The 24,107-nt window shown below is 52.3% G+C and overlaps 9 protein-coding genes across 9 annotated transcripts; 3 read left to right on the forward strand and 6 right to left on the reverse strand.

Annotated features, from left to right (window-relative positions):
• The first annotated feature begins 389 nt into the window (after positions 1 to 389).
• On the forward strand, positions 390 to 1,696 carry BDV17DRAFT_228643 (Mpv17/PMP22 family protein). Its single transcript, XM_073755736.1, has 4 exons — positions 390 to 683; positions 759 to 1,034; positions 1,093 to 1,359; positions 1,412 to 1,696. Exons 1-4 carry the CDS (start codon positions 534 to 536, stop codon positions 1,481 to 1,483), a joined length of 765 nt encoding a protein of 254 aa, XP_073618739.1. The 5' UTR covers positions 390 to 533; the 3' UTR covers positions 1,484 to 1,696.
• Positions 1,697 to 2,095: 399 nt separating this feature from the next.
• Positions 2,096 to 3,884, reverse strand: BDV17DRAFT_228619 (DCN1 family protein). Its single transcript, XM_073755735.1, has 5 exons — positions 3,618 to 3,884; positions 3,459 to 3,502; positions 2,844 to 2,914; positions 2,614 to 2,788; positions 2,096 to 2,545 (listed from the first exon to the last, which is right to left on the reverse strand). The coding sequence occupies exons 1-5, from the start codon at positions 3,699 to 3,701 to the stop codon at positions 2,113 to 2,115; spliced, it is 807 nt and encodes a 268-aa protein (XP_073618740.1). The 5' UTR covers positions 3,702 to 3,884; the 3' UTR covers positions 2,096 to 2,112.
• A 326-nt stretch (positions 3,885 to 4,210) lies between these two features.
• On the forward strand, positions 4,211 to 6,373 carry BDV17DRAFT_255612 (nuclear export protein Noc3). Its single transcript, XM_073756951.1, has one exon. It carries the CDS (start codon positions 4,235 to 4,237, stop codon positions 6,305 to 6,307), a length of 2,073 nt encoding a protein of 690 aa, XP_073618741.1. The 5' UTR covers positions 4,211 to 4,234; the 3' UTR covers positions 6,308 to 6,373.
• Positions 6,374 to 6,988: 615 nt separating this feature from the next.
• BDV17DRAFT_255613 (uncharacterized protein) lies at positions 6,989 to 7,475 on the reverse strand. The gene has a single exon (XM_073756952.1). The coding sequence runs from the start codon at positions 7,212 to 7,214 to the stop codon at positions 7,029 to 7,031; it is 186 nt and encodes a 61-aa protein (XP_073618742.1). The 5' UTR covers positions 7,215 to 7,475; the 3' UTR covers positions 6,989 to 7,028.
• Positions 7,321 to 10,035, reverse strand: BDV17DRAFT_288480 (uncharacterized protein; the record flags this gene model as incomplete). The annotated part of the gene is made up of 1 exon (XM_073761425.1): positions 7,321 to 10,035. One exon carries the CDS (start codon positions 10,033 to 10,035, stop codon positions 7,321 to 7,323), a length of 2,715 nt encoding a protein of 904 aa, XP_073618743.1.
• Positions 10,036 to 11,090: 1,055 nt separating this feature from the next.
• BDV17DRAFT_228710 (PT repeat family protein) lies at positions 11,091 to 15,598 on the reverse strand. Its single transcript, XM_073755737.1, has 2 exons — positions 15,247 to 15,598; positions 11,091 to 15,180 (listed from the first exon to the last, which is right to left on the reverse strand). The coding sequence occupies exons 1-2, from the start codon at positions 15,302 to 15,304 to the stop codon at positions 11,225 to 11,227; spliced, it is 4,014 nt and encodes a 1,337-aa protein (XP_073618744.1). The 5' UTR covers positions 15,305 to 15,598; the 3' UTR covers positions 11,091 to 11,224.
• A 1,335-nt stretch (positions 15,599 to 16,933) lies between these two features.
• BDV17DRAFT_228777 (uncharacterized protein) lies at positions 16,934 to 17,894 on the reverse strand. Its single transcript, XM_073755740.1, has one exon. It carries the CDS (start codon positions 17,622 to 17,624, stop codon positions 17,022 to 17,024), a length of 603 nt encoding a protein of 200 aa, XP_073618745.1. The 5' UTR covers positions 17,625 to 17,894; the 3' UTR covers positions 16,934 to 17,021.
• Positions 17,895 to 18,403: 509 nt separating this feature from the next.
• BDV17DRAFT_228737 (uncharacterized protein) lies at positions 18,404 to 19,495 on the reverse strand. The gene has a single exon (XM_073755738.1). It carries the CDS (start codon positions 19,249 to 19,251, stop codon positions 18,469 to 18,471), a length of 783 nt encoding a protein of 260 aa, XP_073618746.1. The 5' UTR covers positions 19,252 to 19,495; the 3' UTR covers positions 18,404 to 18,468.
• Positions 19,496 to 23,036: 3,541 nt separating this feature from the next.
• Positions 23,037 to 23,504, forward strand: BDV17DRAFT_228742 (uncharacterized protein). The gene has a single exon (XM_073755739.1). It carries the CDS (start codon positions 23,147 to 23,149, stop codon positions 23,387 to 23,389), a length of 243 nt encoding a protein of 80 aa, XP_073618747.1. The 5' UTR covers positions 23,037 to 23,146; the 3' UTR covers positions 23,390 to 23,504.
• Positions 23,505 to 24,107: the final 603 nt, after the last annotated feature.

Genomic DNA, 24,107 nt, shown 5'->3' on the forward strand with positions numbered 1-24,107 from the left:
AGCACGGCAGCTGGCAGTCGGCGGAGTCCGAAGCCGCAGGGCCAGAACGGCTTATAAGAGCGCCATCTGCCGGGCTCCAACTCGTGGCCGACACGATCGTCCCCTCCACTGTCATCTCCAGACCACATTCCTGCCCTGGAGGTTCCTGACCCTGACCGATTCTTCAATCTGGTCGACTGTCAGATCTATCCAAAGCATCTGCATTATTTCTCCGAACGCGTGCAGTTCCTTTAAGCGCCGCTGAGGAAGCCCATTGACTCCGCTCAGACCTCGGTAAGCATTGGACTCCCGGTCTGCTGTTGTCCAGCCTCTCCATAAACAAACACCACCCCCCTGGCCTATCATTGCGATTCGCCCAGCAGTCCCCAACCCCATATTTTTTTATCGTCGTGCCTGACCCGCCACGTCTCTTTCGCTCCATCTTTCTTTCCACATCGTCTGCCATCGCCTTTCTGCCTCGTTGCTTTTCTTTCAGCTCACCGCGTTTTCGATCGCTGTAGGCGCCATCTTATCGCTCCTCCACCATCGCAGCCATGTCGGTCAAATTCGAGGAAGCCAAAAAGACCGCTGCCGCCGTTGCGGATGCTGCGGCCGAGACATCCCTCCGGGCAGACACAAAGGAGCTGGCGCATAAGGTCGGCGAGCGCTTGACTGGAGGCAACCCCGAGACCGGATACCTCGCCGTACGTTTCACTTTGCGATAGTCGCGATCTTGGTACTGGGAATTGGCTTGCTGACCGGATATCCCGCGTCTGTAGATGTACCTCAAGCAGCTGCAGTCCAATCCGCTGCGCACGAAGATGCTCACCTCGGGTGTGCTGTCGTCCGCGCAAGAGTTCCTCGCCTCTTACCTCGCCAACGATGTGAGCAAGCACGGTCACTACTTCAGCTCTCGCGTGCCCAAGATGCTCTTGTACGGAATGTTCATCAGCGCCCCTCTGGGCCATGTCCTCGTCGGCATCCTCCAGAAGGTTTTCGCGGGTCGCACCAGCTTGAAGGCCAAGGTTTGCCAGATCCTCGCCAGCAACCTGATTGTACGTATCGTACCCCCATCGGCGATATACAATCGGCAAACTAACCGCGACTTTTCAGGTCTCCCCCATCCAAAACGTGGTCTACCTGACCTGCATGGCCATCATCGCCGGTGCCCGCACCTTCCACCAGGTCCGCGCCACCGTCAAGGCCGGTTTCTTCCCCGTCATGAAGGTCAGCTGGATCACCTCGCCGCTGGCCCTGGCTTTCGCCCAGAAGTTCCTCCCTGAGCAAACCTGGGTGCCATTCTTCAACATTGTCGGATTCTTCATCGGAACCTACGTCAACACTCACACCAAGAGAAAGCGTCTCGAAGCTCTGCGAAAGGTGCGTAACCCCTAGTCGTTGGTATTCACAATAACTAACTTTATTTTTACAGCGCTATGACTCGCGCCGCGGGGGCCCCGGCAGTGAGTACGAGAAGGACCCTCGCGGCCCTGACTACCGGTAGAGGATTTAGCTCTCCATCTCATTCGCCGCCAAAACTCAGGAAGCCTCTATGATATCCCCGAGGTCGGCAACCGGCAAGCCTTCCATGTTTGACCAGAACGAGAAAGAGCACACGCCATTATGGACTATCAACAACCCCGATACCTTCTCCCCACCCCCGCTACATACCCCCAATCCCTCTACGCATTATCATTTTTTGTTTCCGGCATCTTGAAAGATTATCATCTTTGCATTGCCGAGCAAAGAATATCCCTAACTAAATCTTGAACCGTCACCTAGACGAAGATATGGTTTATCTTTTTACGACGAATGGTTGTTTCTTTATGTTTCCTTGAGTGAGGCTATTTACGTATATTACATAGTTTCGAATATATAATGCCGTTTTGTGCATTTTCTTAAAAGCGGGCACGGCTGTGTTGTGCTTTGATGCAGTATGTACAAGGGACTGTGTCCTTGGGACCTGGACGGAGCCAATTGTGTTTGGCTGCTACGTATTTACTAGGATTGTGTGATAGAGGAACAAAGGTATACGAAAATCAATACATCTCCGCACCACGGCCCCTTCAACCCCAGCCGTCCATACACATCAATACCTAGATCTACTAGCCTACCCACCAATCAATCAATCAATCACTCAACCTCTATCCCATCCCCTCCCCCCCTCTTCTCCCGAACCCACCCCACAAAATCATCCAACGCCCCCGGCCAAGCCCCATCCTCACTCCACCACCCAAACTTCTCATCCTCATGCGTCTTCCTCATGAAAACCTCAACCTGGTTCCACAGATCCTTATTGACCGGTCTCTTCCCACGGCTGTTAAGGAACTCAACCCACCAGTCGAGCCAGGGTGTCGTGTGCGTGTTCCATGCGACGCCGCCCTTAGGAGGCGTGAAGAAGAGGTTCCACTGTTCGACGGCGATTTCAAATTGGAGGTTTCGTTGGCCTTGGACCAGGCAGAGGGGGAATGTGTACCGGTAGATGCGACGGAATAGGGAGGGGTCTGTGGGGATTTTGGCGCGGAGGGTGGCAGAGTGAGCAGTCATTTTGGGGATCGTGTCGCATCTGTATTAGTTCAGGGAGGTGTTTAAACGGATTTATTCATGGTAGATTGGGATATAGGGTTGGCTTACTGGACGGATCTCCAGCCGTTGATGAAGCCTACGCGGGTGAACTCGCCCATGGATGGGGATTGGAGGAGCTCGGCGATGGCGAGGCAGGTTACTTCGTCTAGCTCGACTTCGATGTCTGCTAGGTAGCGCATGGCGCCTTCAATGCCGATGGTGTCTGGGTTCTCCTCCGGTGAATCTAGATGTCGTTAGCTTGCTGGTCTCAAGAATGACTGGGGCTTAGGGCAGAATACCTCTGTATTTGTCGAATACCTGGCTTAAGGCGGATGTTGATCCGCTTCCACCCTGTGAGCTTTGAAAGTACCTGGACCCATGTTAGTATTCAATCTGGAGGTACCAAGTAAATTATTTTTGTAGAACACAAGTCCGCAGAGGTATGATCTCGAGAAAAGCAATGCATCTTCATCAGTGGACTCGTCCAGCATGAGTACTAATTTTCGCTTGCACCTTGATGGATAGACTAGCTGGTTGCAGAGTATAAACACTTTGCCTGTAACCCAACAGAGTAGTACCCAAGGTCACCTCAAGGGGCCATGCGCATCTGAAGCCCCGTAATCCGAATAAGCCATGGCATAATTGCTAGAAGACATCCCGCTTCAGGAGCCAACTAGGAAGGCAAGGAATGGCATGCTACAAAGTAGCCGCATAGCAGGAAGACCGGAAAACAAGAAAATGGCAACTCCCGATTGTGCAACGCAATATAAATCATCTTACACCAGGGCAACGCGGATTTCACTATACGCAAGGGCCCCAAGCTGTTGAGTGATGCAATGCCGAGCTCCGACAATGAAGCCGCCATCCTCGATGCACCAAAGACAAACTAGAATCAAAATAAAATGCTAACTTACGCATCGATAGCCTCTTCGGTGTTCCACCGAGCATTCCTCAGGAACTGTCACCAACCAGTCAGTAAAAGAGCGTCACGTGATAATGATTGAAGCGCCGAGAAGAGACATATCGGCAGCAAGAAACGGTACTTAGGAAAGGAACAATCTGTGAGTTTTTACCTTTGTCGCAATTGTATCCTTTGCTTGTGTGAAGCTCACAAATTGAGCTATCTGTTGCTTCTGAGCCGCGGAGTACGGAGGCATGGCGGGGTGACAGACGATGAGGGGCAAAGCCTGTGTGTTGTTGTAGAGGCTGAGAATGATAAGAAAAGACGAACGAGAGCCAAAGACTCATTTGAGAGACTCGTCTCTATGAGTAAAGGTTGACTGGCCGAGAAAGAAGAGAAATTGACAGAGGCTTTGGTCTATGCCTTGGGCTCACTTGAGAGAGTTGCCTTTGCTGCCGTTGCTGACTGATCCAGGCACGTGAGGCTATTCAGGGCACCTGCCTGTTTTGGACTGATGCCCCAGGTTCTTTCGATCTGAGACTTGATTAAAGGTCAATCTCCTGGAGGGTTTCCTTTCAATCAAGGGGCTCTTGATAATCCTTCAAAGACCTTCCCTGCTTTGATCAAATCGCCAACGCTGCTTGGACTGCGGAGTACTGGAGTCTGGCAGTGGATCGGCGACTAGCGGGATTTCTTGGCGCTGGAAAAATAGAAAAAAAAAGTTTCCAGACCACCAGTTGCTCCCCAACTTTCACAGCTCCATCCCGACTCCAGACGCACGAGACAGAGATGGGCACCGGTCGGACGACTAAGAGAAGACGTGTTAGCCCGCCGGGCGAAGACGAAAACGCCTCGAAATCTTTAGGAGACTTTTACTCCCACGCCGCCGAGTGGGACCTCGAACAGGACTACGAGCAACGCCCGCGCAAGCTGAACAAGAAGGAGAAGGAGAGAACAAGGCTACCAATCAAGACCTCCGAGGGTTTCAAAAATGTCGAACCTGAAGTGCCCGAGGCCGAGTCCGAGGCTGAAGAGGTAGACAGCTTTCTTGGGACCGACAGCGATGGGGAGGACGGCGACACGGAGGACGATGCGGAAGAAAGCGAAGAAGAGGCGCCGAAAATTCCATTGAAACAGCAAATTATACAAGCGAAGGAGGAGATTGCCCGAGCTGCGACGCTGATCAACGAAGACCCAGAAGAACATATTTCGTCGTTCAAGATAATGGCTGAAATGATGGAGGGTGACACGCACGTCGCAGTCAAGAAATTGGCACTTTTGTCACAGGCTGCAGTATACAAGGATGTGATACCAGGATACCGTATTCGCCCTCTTAGCGATGAAGAGACGTCTGGGAAGATCTCAAAGGAAGTGCGCAAACTGCGGAACTACGAACAATCGCTTCTCTCGGGCTACAAGCACTACATTCAGACACTGCTGGCCTTTACCAAGTCCTCGAAAGATAAGGCAACTGCTGATGCAGGAATAAAGAGCGTTGCACTAAATTGCGCATGCAGCCTGCTCCTTGCTGTGCCGCATTTCAACTTCCGGGCCGAACTACTGAGGATCATTGTCAATCAGCTGGCTCGAAAACGCGTCGATGACGACTTCATCAAGTGCCGCGATACCCTGCAGGAGGTGTTTCACAAAGATGACGACGGAGTAGTTTCCCTTGAAGCTGTCCGCCTTCTATCAAAGATGATGAAGGCAAGAGACTTCAAGATTCACGGAAGCGTTCTCGATACATTCCTCAGCCTCCGACTGCTTCGTGAATTCTCCTCAAAAGCCTCAAGAGACCGGGTCGACCGCGACAACGACGAAGAAACCATCGGTGGCAAGAAACCGAAACAGAAGAAGGAATTCCGCACCAAGCGAAACCGCAAGCTCGAGAAGGAACGCAAGGCCGTCGAGAAGGACATGAAAGAGGCAGACGCCCTGGTATCGCACGAGGCTCGAGACAAGAGCCAAGCAGAAACACTGAAGCTCGTCTTTGGAATTTACTTCCGCATTCTGAAACTCCGCGTGCCCAACCTCATGGGCCCTGTCCTCGAAGGTCTCGCCAAATATGCCCACATGATCAACCAAGACTTCTTCGGCGATCTGCTTGAAGCCCTTAAAGACCTCATCGGCCACGCTGAAGAAGATGAACTGAACCTGGGTGACAACGACAATGGTGACGAAGAATCGGACGAAGAAACTCCCAACAGCACTTCCGCACCCCGTGATTCCACCCGTGAATCCCTCCTCTGCACCGTAACCGCCTTCGCCCTCCTCGAGGGCCAAGACGCCAGCAAAGCCGCCGCAGCCCTTCACCTCGACCTCAGCTTCTTCATCAAACACCTCTACCGAACTCTCTACTCTCTCTCCACAAACCCGGATGTCGAGTACAACCCCAACGCCTCTGACGCCCTCCGCCTACCCGACCCCAACTCCTCTCCCCAAAATACCCCTCAAGACCCCCGCAAACGCAAAGTCAACTTCCAAACACCCATCGTCCTCCTCCTCCGCTGCCTCAACGCCTCTCTCATCTCTCGCGCAAATGGCCTCCCGCCTCCCGTCCGCCTCGCCAGCTTCGCGAAGCGTCTCATGACGACATCTCTACAGGTCCCCGAGAAATCTGCCCTCGCCACCCTCGCACTATTAGACAAGCTAGCCAAGCACAACGCGCGCCGCATTTCCTCGTTATGGTACAGCGAGGAGCGCAAAGGCGACGGTGTGTTTAACCCGTACGCAACGGACTTCGAAGCGACGAATGTCTTTGCGGGCACGATTTGGGAAGGAGAGTTGCTCCGCTTGCATTATTGTCCTGCTGTTAGAGATGCTGTCACCGGGATTGAGAAGATGATTGTTACGAGGGATTAATGTTATGTACTGGGATTTGCGTATAGATAAAAGGGTTATACTTGCGGAGTACTTAGAGAGCATAATTATGGGGATGGTTCTTTCGCTGCCGTATTCAGCTGTTGTGAGATTAGTGGCTACGTAGTTCGCATATTCCCGTAGCTCAGTAGACTACTATTGCATAGTATATAGGACCATCAGCTTCAAGTTCGAGCACATCAGCCCGCACCATCAGTTACAGGACGCTCTTTCCCTCACTAAACTTTCTTGAGTCCACGGTCATTCCTTCCTTCGATGCCGCGGTCCAACTGCAGCAAAGAAGGAAGGTGGACTGCCCTGTTACCTCGGTGACTCGTTCCTCCCCTTACCGGACTCACGGTCGTTCCTCCCTTCTTTGGGGGGTAGAAGTTAACGGGAAACGAGGAAGGTGCGATGGTCTATCTGGGTACACTGATTTGCTCCTACGATACTTCTATTTCTACTACGACGAGCGTAGGGACGTGCTTTTTTTTGGTTCTGATTAATGAACTGAAAATAGCTGGAGTACAAATTTAGGAAAGACTAAGACAAGAAATAAAAGCCAATCGTACTATTGCTGATTGAGGTCTGAGCTAAACAAGAAGAGAGAAAAAGGACGACGAAACTCGTACAATCGTTCTCCCTCAAAGCACCAACCAGTACGTCACCGCTCCAGATAACGTAGCAACGACCGCCCAAATCACACATTAGGAGACGAGATACTCTACCCCGTCCTTTCAGGGTGATTCCTTGTTTCCAGAAAGAGAAAGATAGAGGAGAAGGGAAATACAGCGCAGCAACCAGCAGATAAAAGAGACGTATGGGCTAGGCCTACCAAAGAAAATTTCGACCACACCCGCCATAAAGACACCAATCCAACCAACTCAGCCAAGACAATAACACCGAGCATTCATCAGGTCACCAAATGAGTTTCCAATCATGATAGATAGGAAGCTTGCTCAAACGAAATTGATCCCTTGAGAGGCCGTGTCATTCCCCATCGGCCCATTGCCAGGTCAATATCCGTTCCCATAGTCTTGCCATCCGGTGCCATCGAACTGACCGGGGCCATAACCGTGATCAGGAAGAGGATGGTGCGGGTCTTGATTTGGGTGAATCAGATGAGGAGCAAAGTACTGTAACTGTCCTGTTCCGGGACCCTGGGGTGGCGACGGGTGAGGATAGTGCATGTGAGACTGGTAGTGTCTGACGTTCTGGAAAGAAGACATGGAAGAGCTGGTGGATACTGAAATTCCAGATGCATATCCGGGGTGATTGAGATGTTCGTAGGGGACGAACGATGATTGAGAGGATGCAGGTGCAGCCGAAGACGTGGAGTCTCGGTTGCCCAAGCTTTGATAGGACTGTGATATGCGAAGAGGATGGCCGTGTCCAGGCTGCTGAGGAGCTGGATTCTGGAGCTGACGATTAAGATGCGCAAGACGAAGCTGCTCGCGGTTGGCCATAATTTGTTTCTGGTGAGGGTCGCGCAGTGCAGGGTGGACTAGGCTAGGGCTGTCTTCCCTGCGGATATCTGCGCCCGCCGCGATGGGCGCAGTCGTCGTAGTGCTTGAAGTGACCGACGTACCTGCAGCCGCCGCGTGTGATTCTGTAAGAGTCGGTATCGCGATGTGAGGGCTCTGCTGACCGTCCTGACTGCTGCTGATGGGCTTGCAGTTTGTTTCCCTCGTGCGACGCGGTGTACGAATCTGAAGCCTGTATCCCGAAGAACGATTGTCACCATCACCTTTCTTGTCCTTGTCCCGGCGAAAACCACTGAACATTCCCCCTTTCTTCTTAGGAGTCTTCAAAAAATCACCGCTCAAAGCATTGCGGGGACAACTAGCAGACTCACGCTCTGGGATCGGTTGACTTTTGCTGCTCTCGGCGACAACGGAAGCCGTGCACGGCATAGGGTTAGATACAGGCATTCTGTGAGCCTTTTCCCTGGGACTTCCTAATAATTCCTCGCCAGGATCTGCGGGACCCTCATGCTTTATTGGGACAAGAGTGTCGTCAGTCTGGGGTTTCGGAGGCCGGAAGGCAGCAGTGGGTGTTGGTACACCATTGCTTGGAATCTTTTGATCGGGTGCCCTGCCTGCAGAGGTATCAGCTCGTTGTACAGGGGCAGGTTTGCTTTCCTGGTTTTGTCCGGTCATGGGACTTTTGTTGTCAGTGGGTCTGTTAAAGCTGATTTCGTCTCGTTTGAGCTGCATTTGCCTCTGTTTCTTCTTGTTCTGGTGCTGGTAACGCTTATCAGACCGGAAAGCTCCCTGAGGTCCTTGATATAATCTCACGTCCTGGATTTGGTCTTGGGTCCTTGCAACACCCGTGCTGGATATCATCAACCCGATGAGTTCATCCTTCAATTTGGCCATTTCGCCCTGAACAAAAGCCTTCATCCTTTTCTCCACTAACAGGGTCTCATGTAGTGCCATAGCGATTTGGGCCTGAGTGTTCATCAGTTGCTGTTGGAGGTCTTTCACAGTCTTCTCCTGAGCGTTGGCTTGGCCCTCCAACAGTCGAACAGAGTCGAACATGTCCTCGACCCGTTTCATAATTTGATCTGTGGACCAGTTGCTGCCATCCTCGAAGGTCCTGGTAAGTTTGTTAACAGCAGTACTGACGTGGTAATGCAAAGAATCCACATGCGAGGCGAGTTGCTGCTCTAGGGTCACTGTGTTCTGGTAGCCTGGGTGTGGAGGGGGAGGAGCATACCCGCCATGACTGGTTACGCCAGTAAGAACTTGCTTATCATCGACGGCGACGGTGGCTTTAGCTTCTCGGGCTCGTGACCTGCTAGGCAGAGCAGGCGCAGGAACAGCTGGTGGTTCTCGCGGGTCCAGAAACCGATGGTCATCGGCCTGTTCCTCGCGACCATTCTCTTTAGGATGAGAGTGGACGATGAAAGGTTGCGTCGTCTTCTGGCTTTCTTTCTCGAGGAGTGAAGACTTTGAGGCCTTGACAGCCACTTTGCAGGGTGTTCCGCATCCCGTTGGCGAGTATTCTCGGGCGTCGGCAGTAGGTCGAGAAGATGGGGAGGAAGGCAATGCGAGGTCTTTGTTTTCGGCTTTCATGCTGGCGACTCGATCCTGCACCTGGATGAGTTCTGGCTGACCAGTGTTCTTGCACTCGCCTGTGCGGGATGGAGGGGAAGGGCCACCGAGTAGCAGAGTCTCCAGATCGGTGTTCGTGGTGCTCTGGCTATCGTCGGTGTTGTGGACAAGGCTATGCTTGAATGTTGGTTCAGTCTTTTCACCTTCACTGGCCTTCCTTGGAGTCTCCATAGAGGGACACGACACGATACTATCCTCGGAATTGTCCAGACTGGAGTCACGGAACTCAGAAGTCTGAGGCGGAGCGGATTGCGGATGCGCACCGTCGTCATTCGTCCTTGTCTTAGGAACGTACAACTTTGCTTCGTTGAAGTTATGACTCTTCTTGGACTGGCTCTCGCCGTCAGAGAAAGCACGTTTGATCTCAGTACCCGATCCGCCGCCGAGCTTAGGCATACTGCTCAAAGGAGGAACATCTTTCCGATACTCTTTTCCCATATCCTTGAAGCTGAATTTGGACCGTAGTGTTGCTACCTTCGACTTCTTCTTCTTCTCGGCGACTTCTGATCTCGAGTTCGAGGTGCGCTCAGTTGAGACGGAGGGGTCTGTCGTAGACCTCTTCTTCGTGACGTTAGGCTTAACTAACACATTCGACTTCGCAGCGGAAGACGGCATCTCGTCTGAAGCGTTGTGAGACGATTGGAGCATAGGAAGAGCGAGGTCAGGATCGTAGTCTTTTCCTGAGATTTCTGTGGTTGTAGATGGCTTAGGAGTTGGCTCTTATGTTGAGTTAGCTGCAGAAGAAAGAGACAAGGTAAAGGCGTGTAAGGAAAGGTGAGTACTTGCCTCTGTCTGGCTCCGATTGCTGCTGTTCTTGCTCTTTGGCCTTCATTTGAGTCCATGCGTTGCCTTCAGCAAGAGACATACCGAAGTGATAATTCGACGGTCGATGATTTCCAAGCTTGTGTTATGGTTCTGAGCTCAACACGGAGGCAAAAGGTGAAGCAGGCTGGTTGGCTAGGAGGTGAGTAAATTGTCTTCTTCCTAGCTCGGAAGGTGGTGTGGGCTCCTGCACCACGACTCTGTAGTTTGATGAACCGTGGTTTCGAGTGGACGTCCTCAACAGAAGAAACAGTGAGAAGATCGGTGTCCTAACAGTATTTCAAGGTGTTGCTGCTAGGATATGAGACTTGTTGAGGTGAATATCAGGGGTCTCGATGGAAAAGCGCGCATAACATCATACTTGAGTTGCACTAGATGACAAGCAGGTGAGAAGATTTGAGACTCGGATAGACTTCCAGTCACCATTTTGTCGTCAGCTTTGGGAGGTAGTTCCGCGACCATTTGATGGAGGGTAAAGGAGGGTATGATGGATGGCTGGGAATTGTCGTCCGCAAAGCCTGTTGGGAAGGCGCACGTGAGGCAGCACGAGAGACTGGGTTCTACGCATCTGCAGTAAAGGAGAGAGGTCAAGTAATTATCTTCATTATCATCAGCTATCATAACATCAAGTCATCATTACAAACTCGCGCAGCTCAAGTCAACCGGCAAGTGATGCATGGACACGGTATTGAGAAAGAGTGGGATATAGGTTGAGCAGAGTAATTAAGCATCTGGGACTTCCATCCTTCGGTATCAAATACAGGGGAATCACGTCGAATCAATGAGCGGCACAAACATAATGTTCGGGGGATCAGGCGTTTCCTGGGGTATATAAGGCCTGCCAGAGAAAGGCTAGGAACGGGACAGCAACAACGACCATAAAGAACAGGTCCCTGAGTCTCATTAGCCCGTGCAAAAACAAAACAGCAAAAATTTCAGATCAATTCTTCTCGACTCGACATCATCAACCCTGACAATCTGTTTAGTTGGCCTTTCCGCGGCGGCGGAAGGGTGCAAAAATGGAACCAAAGAAATTGACAAAAACGGCACGCAGAATATTCCTCAACCAGCTGTCATTCTTGTGATTAAGAGAAACAGCATTGACTGACCGGTTCTGACTTGGGGATCGCGAATCAACTCCCTTATTCGCTGCGTCGTCCGCCGTGCCTTCCGTGGTCGAGTCAGGTTGAGGTGTCGTGGATGGTCCACTCTCCGTAGCAGTCGATCTCTCGATTTCTTGATCCGCATTCTTGGGGTTCTGGGGAGCAGTTTCTGTAGGGACAGGAAGTTGCCCCGTCGATGGTAGCTCTAGCTTCCGTAGGAGAGCCTCACCATCGCCCGCCAGCGCAGCCAGAGCGGGATCCGCCTCGGGCTCTGGGGTTGCTGGCGCCTTCGATGTACTGGCCGATTCATCGTTGGAGGTGGCCTGAGCTTGTGAAGGAACGGGGAGGGTGCTCTTGTCGCTTTCAAGCTGGTTTGTCTGCTCATCAACAGGAGCAGCTGTAGGTTCCTTCTCCTTATCAGCCGCGGCGACAGCTCCTGCGGCTGCAGCACCAACAGCAACGGCGGCGGCGCCTCCAGCGATGACTTCAGGAGTCAGGATGTTGTCCTCGTCCTTAGACTCTTCCTCTTTCTTGACCTCAGTGGGCTGCTCCTCGGCAGTCTGCTCAGGGAGAGTAGGAGCTTCAGTGGCAGAAGGCTCTGCCTCCTTCTCTTCAGCCTTGGGCTCAACAGTTGCTCCCGCATCTGCTGCAGGTTCCTCGGCAATAACGGGTTCAGAGGTGAGCTCCTCCTTTGGTGCTTGCGTAGCGTCTTCTGGCTTTGTCTCTGGTACGCTCGACTCATCAAACTTTTGGTCCTCGGGCTGAGCAACGGCAGATTCAGCAACAGGCTCAGCAACAGGCTCAGCAGCAGGCTCAGCAGCGGGCTCAGCAGCGGGCTCAGCGGCCGGCTCACTTGTTTCCACAGGTACAGAGGGTGTGGCAGCGGTGCCGGCAGCGGTGTCGGCAGCGACTTCGGTGCCCTGCTCCTCGGCCTTTAGCTCTTCAACGACTGCCTTCTCAGTCGCGTCCTCCGTGGTTTCAGCAGCCTTTTCGTTGGTTGGAGCAGCTTCTGGTTCTGAGGTGGCCGGTGCTTCCTCAGCATTAACGGTCTCCGCAACAACAGGTTCTGCAGCTGCCTCTTCCACTACGGGGTTCTCGCGAGCGGGCTCAGACGGAACTGGTTCAGCAGACGTTGCTTCCTTTGTCGAGTCTTCAGCAACCTGGGGCTTGACGTCAGCAGGCGACCCCTCCGTGGCCTTGACTTCCTCAATAGAAGGTTCAGTCGGCTGTTCCTCCTTCGCATGCTCTGCGGGTGCGGACTCGCCAACGGTGGTGGAATCATCAGTTACCTCTTTACTAACTGATTCTTCTGTAGTAGCTTCAGGTTTCGATTCTTCAGCCGCCTCTGGCTCAGCTTTTTCGGCAGGAACAGCTGGCTGAACTTCAAGGTCTGCGGGGCTCTCTTCGGACGTTTTAGTAGCAACAGGATCATCCTGTTTTGTTTCCGGAGCGGGCTCGGTGGGCTCGGATGCTTCAGTAAGTTCTGTTCCTGTTGTTGCTTGCTCTTCAGTAGCCGGAGTGGCGATTTCAGGCGATGGCTTTTCGTCGGCCTTTTCGATGATCTCTTCGGCGGCAGCAATATCTGCTGAGCCGGCAGTGTCTTCCTTGGGGTCGGAAACAGCTTGCGCTTCGATAGGAGTTTCCTCAACCGGCTTTTCCGCGGACCCATTCGGGGTTGCTACATCCTCAGCTTTGGGTTCTTCCGCAACAGTTTCCTTTTCCACTGCAGGTGCATCTGCAGGTGCGTCGACAGCAGCAGTTTCCTTGACGGGCGTTTCAGCAACGTCAACAGCAACTGGCGCTTCGGCCGCCTGAGGTTCTTCGGCTGCGGGCTGCTCCTCTGAAACCGCGGTCTCTGAGGGTGCGGCAGTTGTAATGGCAGGCTCCGCAGCAGATTCAGCTACAACTTGGGTTACCTCAGTCGCAGGCTCAGCGGTTGCTGGCTCTTCAGGCTTGACCACTCCAGCCGTAGGTTCCTTGACCGATTCCTCAGCAGGCCCGACGACAGTGGTTTCTTCGGCTTTGGGCTCCGCAGCGGTAGGTTCCTCAACCTTGGATTCCTCTGCCTTGCGCTCTTCAATGGGCTTCTCGGTCACGTTGTCCTGAGCGGTCTCGACGGGTTCGACAGCAGCAGTTTGCTCAATCTTAGACTCCCCAGCCTTGGGTTCCTCGGGTTTGGGCTCTTCAGTCTTGGGCTCCTCAGTTGTAGGTTCCTCCTTTGTCTCCTCCTTCTTACCTTCTTCAGTCGTAATATTCTCGGTGGGCTCAACAGCAGCTGCCGTCGGTTCGGCCACGGGCTGCTCAATCGTTGTCTCTTTTGCGGATTCCTCGGAGGGGGCTGCAGTCTCTGGAGAAGGCTCTTGGGCGATTGGTTCGTCGGCTGCGCTTTCCTTTGCTGTCTCAACAGGCTCGCTAACAACTGGCGGCTCCTCAGCCTTGGTCTCGTCAGTAGCCGCTTCTTTCTCGGCCGGTGCTTCGGCAGCTGGCTCATCAGCAGCAGCGTCCTTTGTCGGTTCGACGACCTCGGTTGCGGGTACTGCTTCTTCGGTCTTGTGCTCGCCCACAGCTTCCTTAACTGTTTCAGCCACTACCGGTTCTTCGGCCTTCGAGTTTTCGGCGGTTTCCTTCGCTGGATCAACGACCTCAGTGGTGACCACGGGTTCCCCTACCTCGGGCTCCTCGGCCAGAGCTTCTCTGGCTGGCTCCTCAGGGGCAGCTTCTTGCGCGGGCTGAACAACAGCGTCGGGTTGAGAAGATTTCGATTCCTTGAAAGCTTCCTCCGTGGAGGTCTTTGTGGCAGTGTCCTCCGCAACGACGTCTTCGGCCTTAGGCTCAAGAGCCACTGGGGCTTCATCCTCGACAGCCGAGATTTCCTTTGCATGTTCCAAGGAAACAGCTTCTGCAGCCGCGGTCGACTCTGCGACAGGCGTTTCAGTCGTAGACTCCTTCACTGGCTCTTCAACGGCAATTGGCTTGACGTCCTCTGCAGGGACAGCATCCTCAATCACTTCATCCTTCTTATCCGCCGCCTTCTCTTCAGCAACCGGTTCGACAGATCCGGGTTCTTGCGATACAGCCTCTTCTGTGGCCTTCTCTTTGGATGATTCCTCGGCGGCTGCCGATGGAGCCTCAGCTGGTTCTGATACTGTTTCTGCGACAGCTTCAGGCTCTGTTGTCTTCGAGTCGTCGACGGGGTCTTTTGGTGTCTCGTCCAGGGCTTCTACTTTTTCGGCGACTGGCTCCTTCTCGTCCTCGTCCGAAACCTCAGTCTTTGTCTCGGGGGCAGTTTCCTGAGCAGCTTCTGGGACGATTTCCTTAGCCGACTCAGTAGCAGCGACCTCTGCAATCGGCTTTTCAGTCTCGGTTTCAATTGCAGTCTCGACTGGCTCGGTTTCAACGGATTCCTTCACAGGCTCCTCCGGGGCAGCCTTTGTAGATTCCTGCTCCGTGGGTCCCTCAACTGCCGTTGCCTGCACAGCCGAAGGCTCGGGGACGACTTCGGTGGGCGCCGTTTCAGAGATGGGTGGCTGATCGGAAGTTGTGATGCCGTTGGATTCGGGAGTTTCTGCAGGCTTATCGTCCTCTTTAGAGGACGGTTCAGAAGTCGGCTCCTGCTTTTCCTCAACAACGGGCTTTGCGGTAGCAGCAGCTTCCAGCTCGTCGTCAGATTCTACACGATTTTGCGGTAGAGTAGTGTCTTTCTCTTCCTCGATGGGCATAGCTCCGATGTCCTTGGCCAACTCCTTCGCCTTCTCAGCCACAACCTGTTCAACGATTTCCGCCGAAGTGGTGGGAGCTGTAGTGGGCTCGTCAGGGATGGCGCTGCTTGTGACATCTGCTGCTTCTGATATATCAGTAGCCTGCTTCTCGATTCTTGGATGGATAGCTGGGCCAGACTCACCATTCTTCAACGGCTCATTGTTGATGGGGGTAGCGACGGTCTCACCAGGTGCAGCCATTATGGTCGTAACGTTCGTGACGGTCGTTAGAAATCAGGCAAAGACAACGCGAACGAGCTTGAAGCTGAAATCAAGCTGGACAGTAAATCAACGGTAACAAACAACGGGGTATTCTTGACGAGATCGACAAAATAATGTACAGGCGCGGAGCAAGGGTGCGGGGTGTAAGAGCACGAGACGACAGCAATCTCCCAAGCTCAACTTGGAACGAGAAACAGGGAATTAAGAGAGGTGAGGAGAGTGAGATGATGATGGCAAGCAAGTTGAAACCTGATCAGGAGGATGACACAGAGCTATGAGGAGGAATTGAGGTGAGGGGGAAGAGGAAGCAAGAGGAGGACACCGAGAAAAAAAAAAAAGAGAGCAAGTCTCCACCTGTCGACCACAGCACCAGCAGAGTAGAGTCACCTTGACTCTATCAGGAATAACTAGCTCCATCGCTAGTGGAGAGCACCGTTAGTGAGCGGGGCACCAGCACTTATCACCACAGTGATGCTTATTATGGTTTGGTCGCATTGGGCAGTCTAAACAATGGGCTCTCCCCTATGGCACTCTGACTGGAACGCACTTTTCAGGGGAAAGGGGTGGTCTACAGACATTGAAACTGATGATAATGCAGGACCTGGTCATTGCAAACGTGCACATATTGCGATTCGACCCAATTGACGAGAGTCTCTGAGTTGTCGCACCTCGAAATCTTGCGCGAGGTCGAGATACGCAGATCGTGGTGACCCGAGGAAAAATGCGGTGAGTTGGCGTCTGGAGGGCACCAATCACGCGCTGGGCAACGACTCTTTTTAGTTTATTATTTCCGACCCAAGTGGTGTGCCCGAAGGGATCCGCGCTATCATTCGTCTCTTCACGCTTGATGTTGCTTGTTGGACTTTCGTCAGAGGCCCTGAGGTGGCACCATCGCAGGGGCTCACCCTTCCACCAGTGATCATGCTACAAAGGTACCCCTGCTGGGCCTGCTGTTACCCAAACAGATGCGCTGTCCAGTCTCAAGTCCAGATAATCTCAAGGAAAGGCTCGTTTCGAATAAGAGCGGCCCTTCACGAACCGCATTGGCAAAGTGTCCCGCAGAATCGTATAGAGCTAAAGCACAAAATCCTGCTTGACCTGCAATCCGAAAATATACCTGCATCGCTCGCTCCACTTCTGCACTCCAGATATCATCAACACCAAACATATACAGAGTCGCGGGGGTCTTGCATCGCATCTCATGACCTGCAACTGCAAGCGGCAAGACTCAGAAGAATTCTCTTCACCGATCCACTACTGCAGTATTTTTATGAACCGTGCGGCGCGCAGTAGTCTTTCTGTGGAGCAAAACAGTCCAAGAACCTTGGAACGGGTTCCACGGCGGACAAATCCATGGTTACATCAATCGTTGCCCAGGTCTTTTCGGCCCGGAGTTTTCACGCTCGTTGAGCAATCTGTAACTGCGCAGTCATGACTCGGGTACTCTATACCGCCAGTTAGCGGTTCAGGTATGGCTGAGTCTAGGTCCTTGTGATGATGTGCAAAATCCGAGGTCTCCATGACAGGCTCTTATCGCTGTGTAGATCACCGCATTATCGGTTCATCGGACTCGGAGACTCGGAGTCCCTTCTGACGATCAGCCATTTGGCGTCGGTCTTTCCAGTAGGGATCGGCTAAGCGGCTACTATAAATCTTCACCAGGCAAGTTGACTACGAGATAGGGCGTCTCGTCGATCTACGATGCCTTCTTGCTTATATGGCATACAACTATACAAAATTGCAAAGGACAAGCAAATTCTATAGCCATGGATCTCAATCCCGATCTATGACATGACACAGGAAATCTAACATTGATACCTAAAGCCAACTTTTCTTCCCGCGTACGGGGTAGATTTGGACTTCGGCGTTGGCAGAATTCCTCCTCTCCACCACCATGAGACTTATGACGTCGACCATACAAATATCGGTCGTGCTTCACCCAATAACTTGTAAGCCTGGAAGCTGCTCTGCGCCTTTCACTCCCAATTGCCATCTCGAAGAACTTGGGACACTGGGAAATCACGGCTTCCCGAGCCGTCATCGTCAACGTCACAATCGAGGTTTGGGCACTCACCCCTTCGGCAAGCATCGTCTTGAGCAACAGCCGAGGGCCTGAGGCGTCCTTCTTACAAACCACGTGTGTTTGGTGTGCAGCCACACCATCACAACATGACTCTAGAGACTGAGAAAGTGTAAACTCGCCGAGTGGAGTGGTGACCATTGCTGTTGGTGCCATTGTCCCGTGGATGTCCATGACCATTGGGCTAAAACTGCCTGCAAATGCATGACATTGTAGCATTTTGATATTGTATGTACTCTCATTCTTGATAGCAAAATTCTAGACTGAGTTATTCGACATTTGAATGATTGACGTAGTTCGATCTTGATTAATTATCATCTCTGCGGCAAATCGATCTATGGAATGTCCTGTCTTTCAAAGACCAGTCAGAGTCGATTTCATGACCCAAAGAGAAACAAGGGAGAATTAGAGGCTACGGAGGGGCACTTTCAAAACTGAGGCGAACCGCACTGCAGGAGGATATAAGGAGGCGAGGTTGAAAGATATAGGTATCTAGATAGGTTGTTACCTCTTAGTCAGAGGTTCGCTAGCTCAGCAAGAGATCCATGAGATGATCGAGGACTATAACCGGAGTAGCGTATAGATTCCGTTAGTTGCTCGAGTTTGAATACGTTACTACTCGCAGTATGTAAGCTGGCAGTGCAGTGCGGGTGACCTGACTTGAGTCAGGTGCCTAGGGTTGATAAACATGGAGTAAGCTTATAGCTACGTATCCGACAACGGACGTTCCAAATCTTGACCATGAAAAGAGGAAGAATGCGTGGAGGTAGGCAACCCCTTGATCGTATTCGGGAGGGAGGGATAAAGTCAAAGAAAATCCTGGATCATCCAAGTACAAGGGGTAAAGCAAGAGGAAGAAATTTCCGAAAGCAAATATCAATAACTCAGCGTAAATGTTCGATATACAAGCGGATTAAGAAGAAAGCGTGTTGACGGCATAGAAAGAAGGGTATGAAAGGAGATAGAAAGAACTCGTTAAACGTTCAGTCAGACGGTCGTAGAAGATCAACATCGATCTGGGAAATCACGAAGTGAAGAAACGGACACAGGAAAGATAAAAGCATCACAAGATCTCCAGATCCTCAAATTCCACCATCAAATGGTCACCGGTTGCAGTAGGGCCAGAGTTCGACGGCCCTGCCCTGTGCGACATAGCCCAAACAGTACTGCTTCGCTGAATGTTCGTCGGCCGGCTGGCGTATACACCCACGTGGATGAACTTGTCCTCAACCCCGTAGAAGAACCAGGTGACCTCGCGCATTTTCTTCCATGTGCTACCCACGGCACCCGGGGTCACCGCATACGGAGAGGCTGACGGAATCTGGTACGACACCCAGAGCGCGTGGCCGACTCGTTCGAATTTGAGACGCACAGAATGAATAGCTGACGGTCCTCGGTCTGATATGTTGAGCGGCGAGAGACACCAGTCAGCTCCGTCTGCTGTTGCGCTGACAGAGGAAACATTGACTGTGCCTGAGCAGAATTCCATGCCTGCCTTGACCCATTTACATGGTTGGGCGTTTGGCCGGTTGCCCCCGAATCGATTTGATCGCACCAACGGCACAGTGTCCGAGGAGATTGACTGGGGAGCGCCCCCTGCGAAAATGACTAGCCCTCCCTGGTCCCATTCCATCTCAAAGTCCGCTGTCACGGTGACTTCTGCAACCAGGAACGGATTCCGTAATGAGGTGAACACGATGGGGGCTGTCGCGGTGTCTCCGTTTGGCGGTTTCCGCCAGAGATCAGTGTTCGGCCCCGCTGCCAGGGTAAAGAATTCCATGCAATCCGGAAGTGTAAAGTCTGCGGGCAAATTCAATGCCGTAAAAGACGAGCCACAAGGAGGCATCTTGAGCCAAGCTCGGGTACTTCGTCCACCCCCCAAAAGCGCGGACCTGTTCTGTATTTCTGCGGATACTTCTCGGTGGCCGAGTATGATAAATAGCTGGTTTTGAATCTTCCCCCTGTTCTTGTAGTTGGTGTTCCCTGTAACCCCGAGAATCCCGGGTCCAATGCAAAGCGTCAGAAATCCCCCCAGGTCGATTAAGCGTAGCAATAAAAAAAAGGGCAACCAGGTAGTTGATTGCGGAAGAGATTCCCTGCACGGCCGCGAGAAGTAAGGGAGTCCCAACAACAACCCTCCACTCGGGGCCCTCAGCGTGCCGTGGCGTCCTGCGTCAGCGACAATGGTTCTATTGGCGAGGCAGCAGCCCGCGATTAGTGAGTCTGGAGCGCAATCTCAACCAGTTGAAGGGTGAAGAAGGGCAGGGAGAGAAAAAAAGAAAAGAACGTCACGACGTGCTGAAGTCCAGGATCAAGGTGGTGTTGAGGGCCAGGATGACCGGAAACGGACGTTCAGTTGCGAGCCAAATCAAGCCGGAGAGGCTCTCTTGGGTCCCTTTTCATTACAGCCTCGACCCAGACTCGCGGATTCTAACCAAAGTCCAGGAATGGGAGCCATCTGCAGCGTCCACTCATCGTGGATTCTTGTCGTATGTCCCGGTCAGGGGGAGCCACCTTTGCGTCGTCTTCATACGCTGGGCAAAAAGGCGAACCGCTCCGCTGGGACGGGCAATTGAACCCGAGTTGCTGGGTTCGCGACGGAGACCCATCGTGGTGACGGCGCCTTTCCCTCCGCTCGTGCTGTTTTTCTTTTTCTTTGTTAGCTTCGAGTCTTCTCATTTGCTTTTCCCCAGAGTTGGCCTTGATTTGCCCGTCGACTGCGCGTCTGTGCAGCAGTGGCGGGTCAATGATCGAGGCTGCATTGCCGAAGGCGAACCACTCGGGGTCGAGTCCACGCAAGAGAGCGGGGGAAAATTGTGGCGAGTGAGGTACACAACAAGCTGAAATGGCGTTCAGACAGACCTGTCAACCTGTCAACAGCGTCTCAGACTGTCTATTGGATGTGTCGTCCAGCTGAAGGAGAGCAGTCGTGGCCCGGACTCACCGCCTTGGCTGGAGCTTTGGGCGCTTCACTCGGTCGCTCACTGCAATCCTGCAGCCCCGTTACTGATCGAAGGATTCAACTTCACTGATTAGGAGGCGCGGAAATGGTTCCATTTTGGAGACTGCTACTGGCTAGCTCGCGCTATAATACGCCAATGGCTCGAACAATCGCTTTGCAAGTGAGACAATAAGCTCCTGATGCGGCCCGTCTCTCGCGGCGGGTGCGGCCGCGCTTTCTTCATTGCCGGCCTGTGCCATGAATCCATGATCCATCAACCCACCATACTTACAAATCAATGCCCCTTGATTCTTTGAACCCTGGTCCCTGACCCTGACCCGTGAGCAATCCGCTTTCCTGCAAGGATCATCATACATCTATATTCATGCACCTCTCCGTTGGAAGGGCCGATCTCCAGCTCGACACTCAGCGGAGAGCATCCTTCCAGACAGAAGAATGACCGCAGCGAATGCCTGATTGCATCGAGCCAAGATTAGCTCGTTGCGTCCTTGAGATACGAATACAATTGATAATGGCCAACTCACATTTCATGTGGTCGCAACCGCCAAACTTTTGAATGCGATAACCACATCCTCTTCCGGGGCACATCCTACTGATCTGGATCGCCTTCGCCTCACCACGCCGTTCTTCCTCGCAGCGCTTCAGCTGCTCTCGCGGCTGCCGTTCCCTTTCTTTCTGCTGGCGTTCTTCTTGCTTCCGTGTCTCTGTCGCTTGTTTTGCTGCTGCCATGACCTGCTTCATTTGCTTCACCTTGTCGGTCGTGGTCTCCCTACCAAAGCATTTACCTGTATTCGCGCTCAGTTCTTGCAGTTTTCTCTTGGTACCATCCCTCGTATACCATCTAACGAAGGCCTCCGGGTGGTCGAACTCGTGGCACGTCATTCGCTCGTGCCATGGGCGCTGGTGTGTGAAGCAATTCCGAGCACGACAGTCCCTGCAGGTCATCATCGGGGACTTGGCTCCTGGGTCGTGGACCTGACCTCCGTCGCACTTTGGGTTCTAACACCATATGAAGTTGGGAATGACGGCGAGTGCCCTCCGCGTTTGCAGGCGCTTATAGCGATTGAAAACTTCTGTGCCCGCCAATTCTCTAGCATCGCGATCAAGCATTGGCGCTTTGCATAGCGGGCATGTGAACCCTTGTTCAATTGAGGTGTCCAGCTGCGCCTGTAGCGACAGTCCCAAACACGGCCGGCAGATCTGTCCCGCCAGGTGCTTACACTCCGGTGAAATCGACTTCGATGGGAAGGAAGACGGACGTAGCTTCTCCAAGCAGGCCAGGCACTCTTTCATAGGAGCTGTAGCAGCACGGCGAGGAGATTTTTTAGGGAGATCAGGCTTTGATAGCACCGCCTTTGACGGTCCCGGCTGGACGAGACGAGATCTCAATTCCAGTTTACGCTCGAGGGCATTTAGACGAGTCGGTGCGGTAGAGGGATTGCCATCGTACATCTCAACCTCATCATTGGACATGGGCGGAGGGAGGCCATGTCCTCGATTGTTGGTCCCACACCTCACAAGGCCGCCCATCACGTTCGATAACCATTTGCCAACGCCGTATCTCGCCTTCGAGGAAGCATAGCGCAGGAGACAATAGCGCCAGTAACCAAAGCAACCTACGCTAAAGAATGTAACCAAGGACGTCAGAGCCGGAAACCTAGAAACTCATTCCCGCATCCTAAGTTCCGATGTTTGACTCCCTGGACCATGGACCGATGACCTGGAGCGTAAACAAGAGAGTGCCACGACCAGCGAAGCTGGCCAGGGACCGACCACGTACCCACCGAAGAATAGGCCTGGAGCTGAGGAGCATCGCGCATCAAAAGCAAGGCGAAGCCATAATCTACGCCTTCCAGTGCTTCAAGCTGCTGCGTAAAGAGAATAAGCGTCCAGGTTCAACTGCAAAAGATCAGCTCGACCTTCCCCGCGGCCTACCTGAGACATTGCAAACAGAGCAACCTTGCACCTCAACCTCGAAAAGTAGGTAATAAGCATACATGCCGTAATGTAAGGTTGTCGACAATGGCTCTCTAGGAATACTCTTCCTGTCCGATGACGGTGAATTTAATGCTTAAGCATAATTGAGTTGAGTGCCGGTGAAAGTATGGTTAGGGCAGCCCTACCATGGACTGGAACCGGTTGGAAACCCGGTGAGGCTTCGGGCTTCTATAGTAAGTGCTTATAACCACAATATCTGCTCCAGAGACATTTGATAATTTATATAATGCCAAATGGTAAGTACTTAAACTGGGATTGAGAAATAGAGAAATGCAATGGCATTTAGCTAAACCTGACGAAATACCCACATAGCTATATAGTTCAACAGAAATAACCGCATAGAATTCAGCCCAACAGAAACAAATGCAAGCGACCAAGACAAAGGCATGCAGACAAAGATCAGAAGTATTCAGCCGGAAAGGAAAGAAGAAGTCAAAGAAAGCCCATCGCAAAGAATCATCAGAGGTGACTACTAAAGGAGCCGTACCAGATAATCAGCCATACCGTGGACGCCGTTCCTGCGGACGCTTAAGTCTTCATATTTATATTTGCATCCCTTAATCATTTTCCCAATCGTCCTCTCGGCACGAGCTGCCTTAGTGGCACCGATATTAAGATCTGTGGCTTGTTTAATATGAGACTTCTTAGCCAGGGTCTCTCATAGGCGGTTGGATATTTGTGATCAAAACCGTAGCGAGCAGCAATTTCATTGTAACAAAGGCAATAAGCTTAGAGCGCTCAAGAGCGTCCTATAGAGAAGTTGAAATACATATTCTTACCTATGGACAGCGATTTTTGCGTCCCTGGCCAAACCAATGAATTGTTTATACACCTTCTTGCGTACATCGTCGGGGTGGCGTTTGCCATATTTAGAGGGCTCGAGCTCGGCAAGCGCATTTTTGGAATTCTCGTAATTTGTACGAAGACCTTTATACTGGTTGTATTCTTTCACCATGTGATCAGGATAAAGGCTGTGGTCTCTTCATGTAGGGGTCAGGGATCTTGGGTGGGATGCAGTGCTTGAATGATCCGGAACGACCCTGCTCGATTCGTCTGAATTAGGGCCACAATAACTAGACTCTGGACGAATTCGAGGGTTACGAGGGTCGTGAGCTGAGTCGGAGCCCCTTCTATCTGTCGCAATCCTTCGATGTTTGGGTCGGTGTTCCATTCAGGGCAATCATATTGCTCACGGAGGGTCTTTTTTCTTTGGCTTGGAGAACATTGAGACAGAAGACACGTCTCACAGATCACTAATTCCTGAGACAAAGACGACGAAAGCAAGGATACCGACACTTTGGGGCAAGTGTGAAGCAAGCGAAAGTTCGAATGGAAGATGGCTGGTTTGATGGAGATTCAGTGAGGTGGATAGGGCTGCCTTTAAGCTGCGGGAAAATGTATATAGGGACATCTTGTTCAACGGTTTCTGCGTATGACCAGCTAGATCCCACGTCTGAATTGCAGCACTTGAGATGCTGCGCGCGAACAGTCATCTGTTTTTGGACATCTTAGCAATCCTGTAAGGGCTGGGTGACTAGATCAACTGGCAGACAGGCCACCGGTTCTCTCTAGAGTGGCTATCCAGAACTCTCCTGGATCCCCGAACTGAACTTAGAACAACGCGCGCACGCTCTTCTATATTCGAAATGTTGGCGGCTTATGTGGCTTAATTGACTGGCAGGCAGACAATGCTTTCTCTGAAGCGACTATCAAAACATGATGGCAGATATGGTCTAAACCAG

Source organism: Aspergillus undulatus, assembly GCF_047715775.1.
Source record: "Aspergillus undulatus strain CBS 261.88 unplaced genomic scaffold BDV17scaffold_8, whole genome shotgun sequence".
NCBI classification, from domain to species: domain Eukaryota; kingdom Fungi; phylum Ascomycota; class Eurotiomycetes; order Eurotiales; family Aspergillaceae; genus Aspergillus; species Aspergillus undulatus.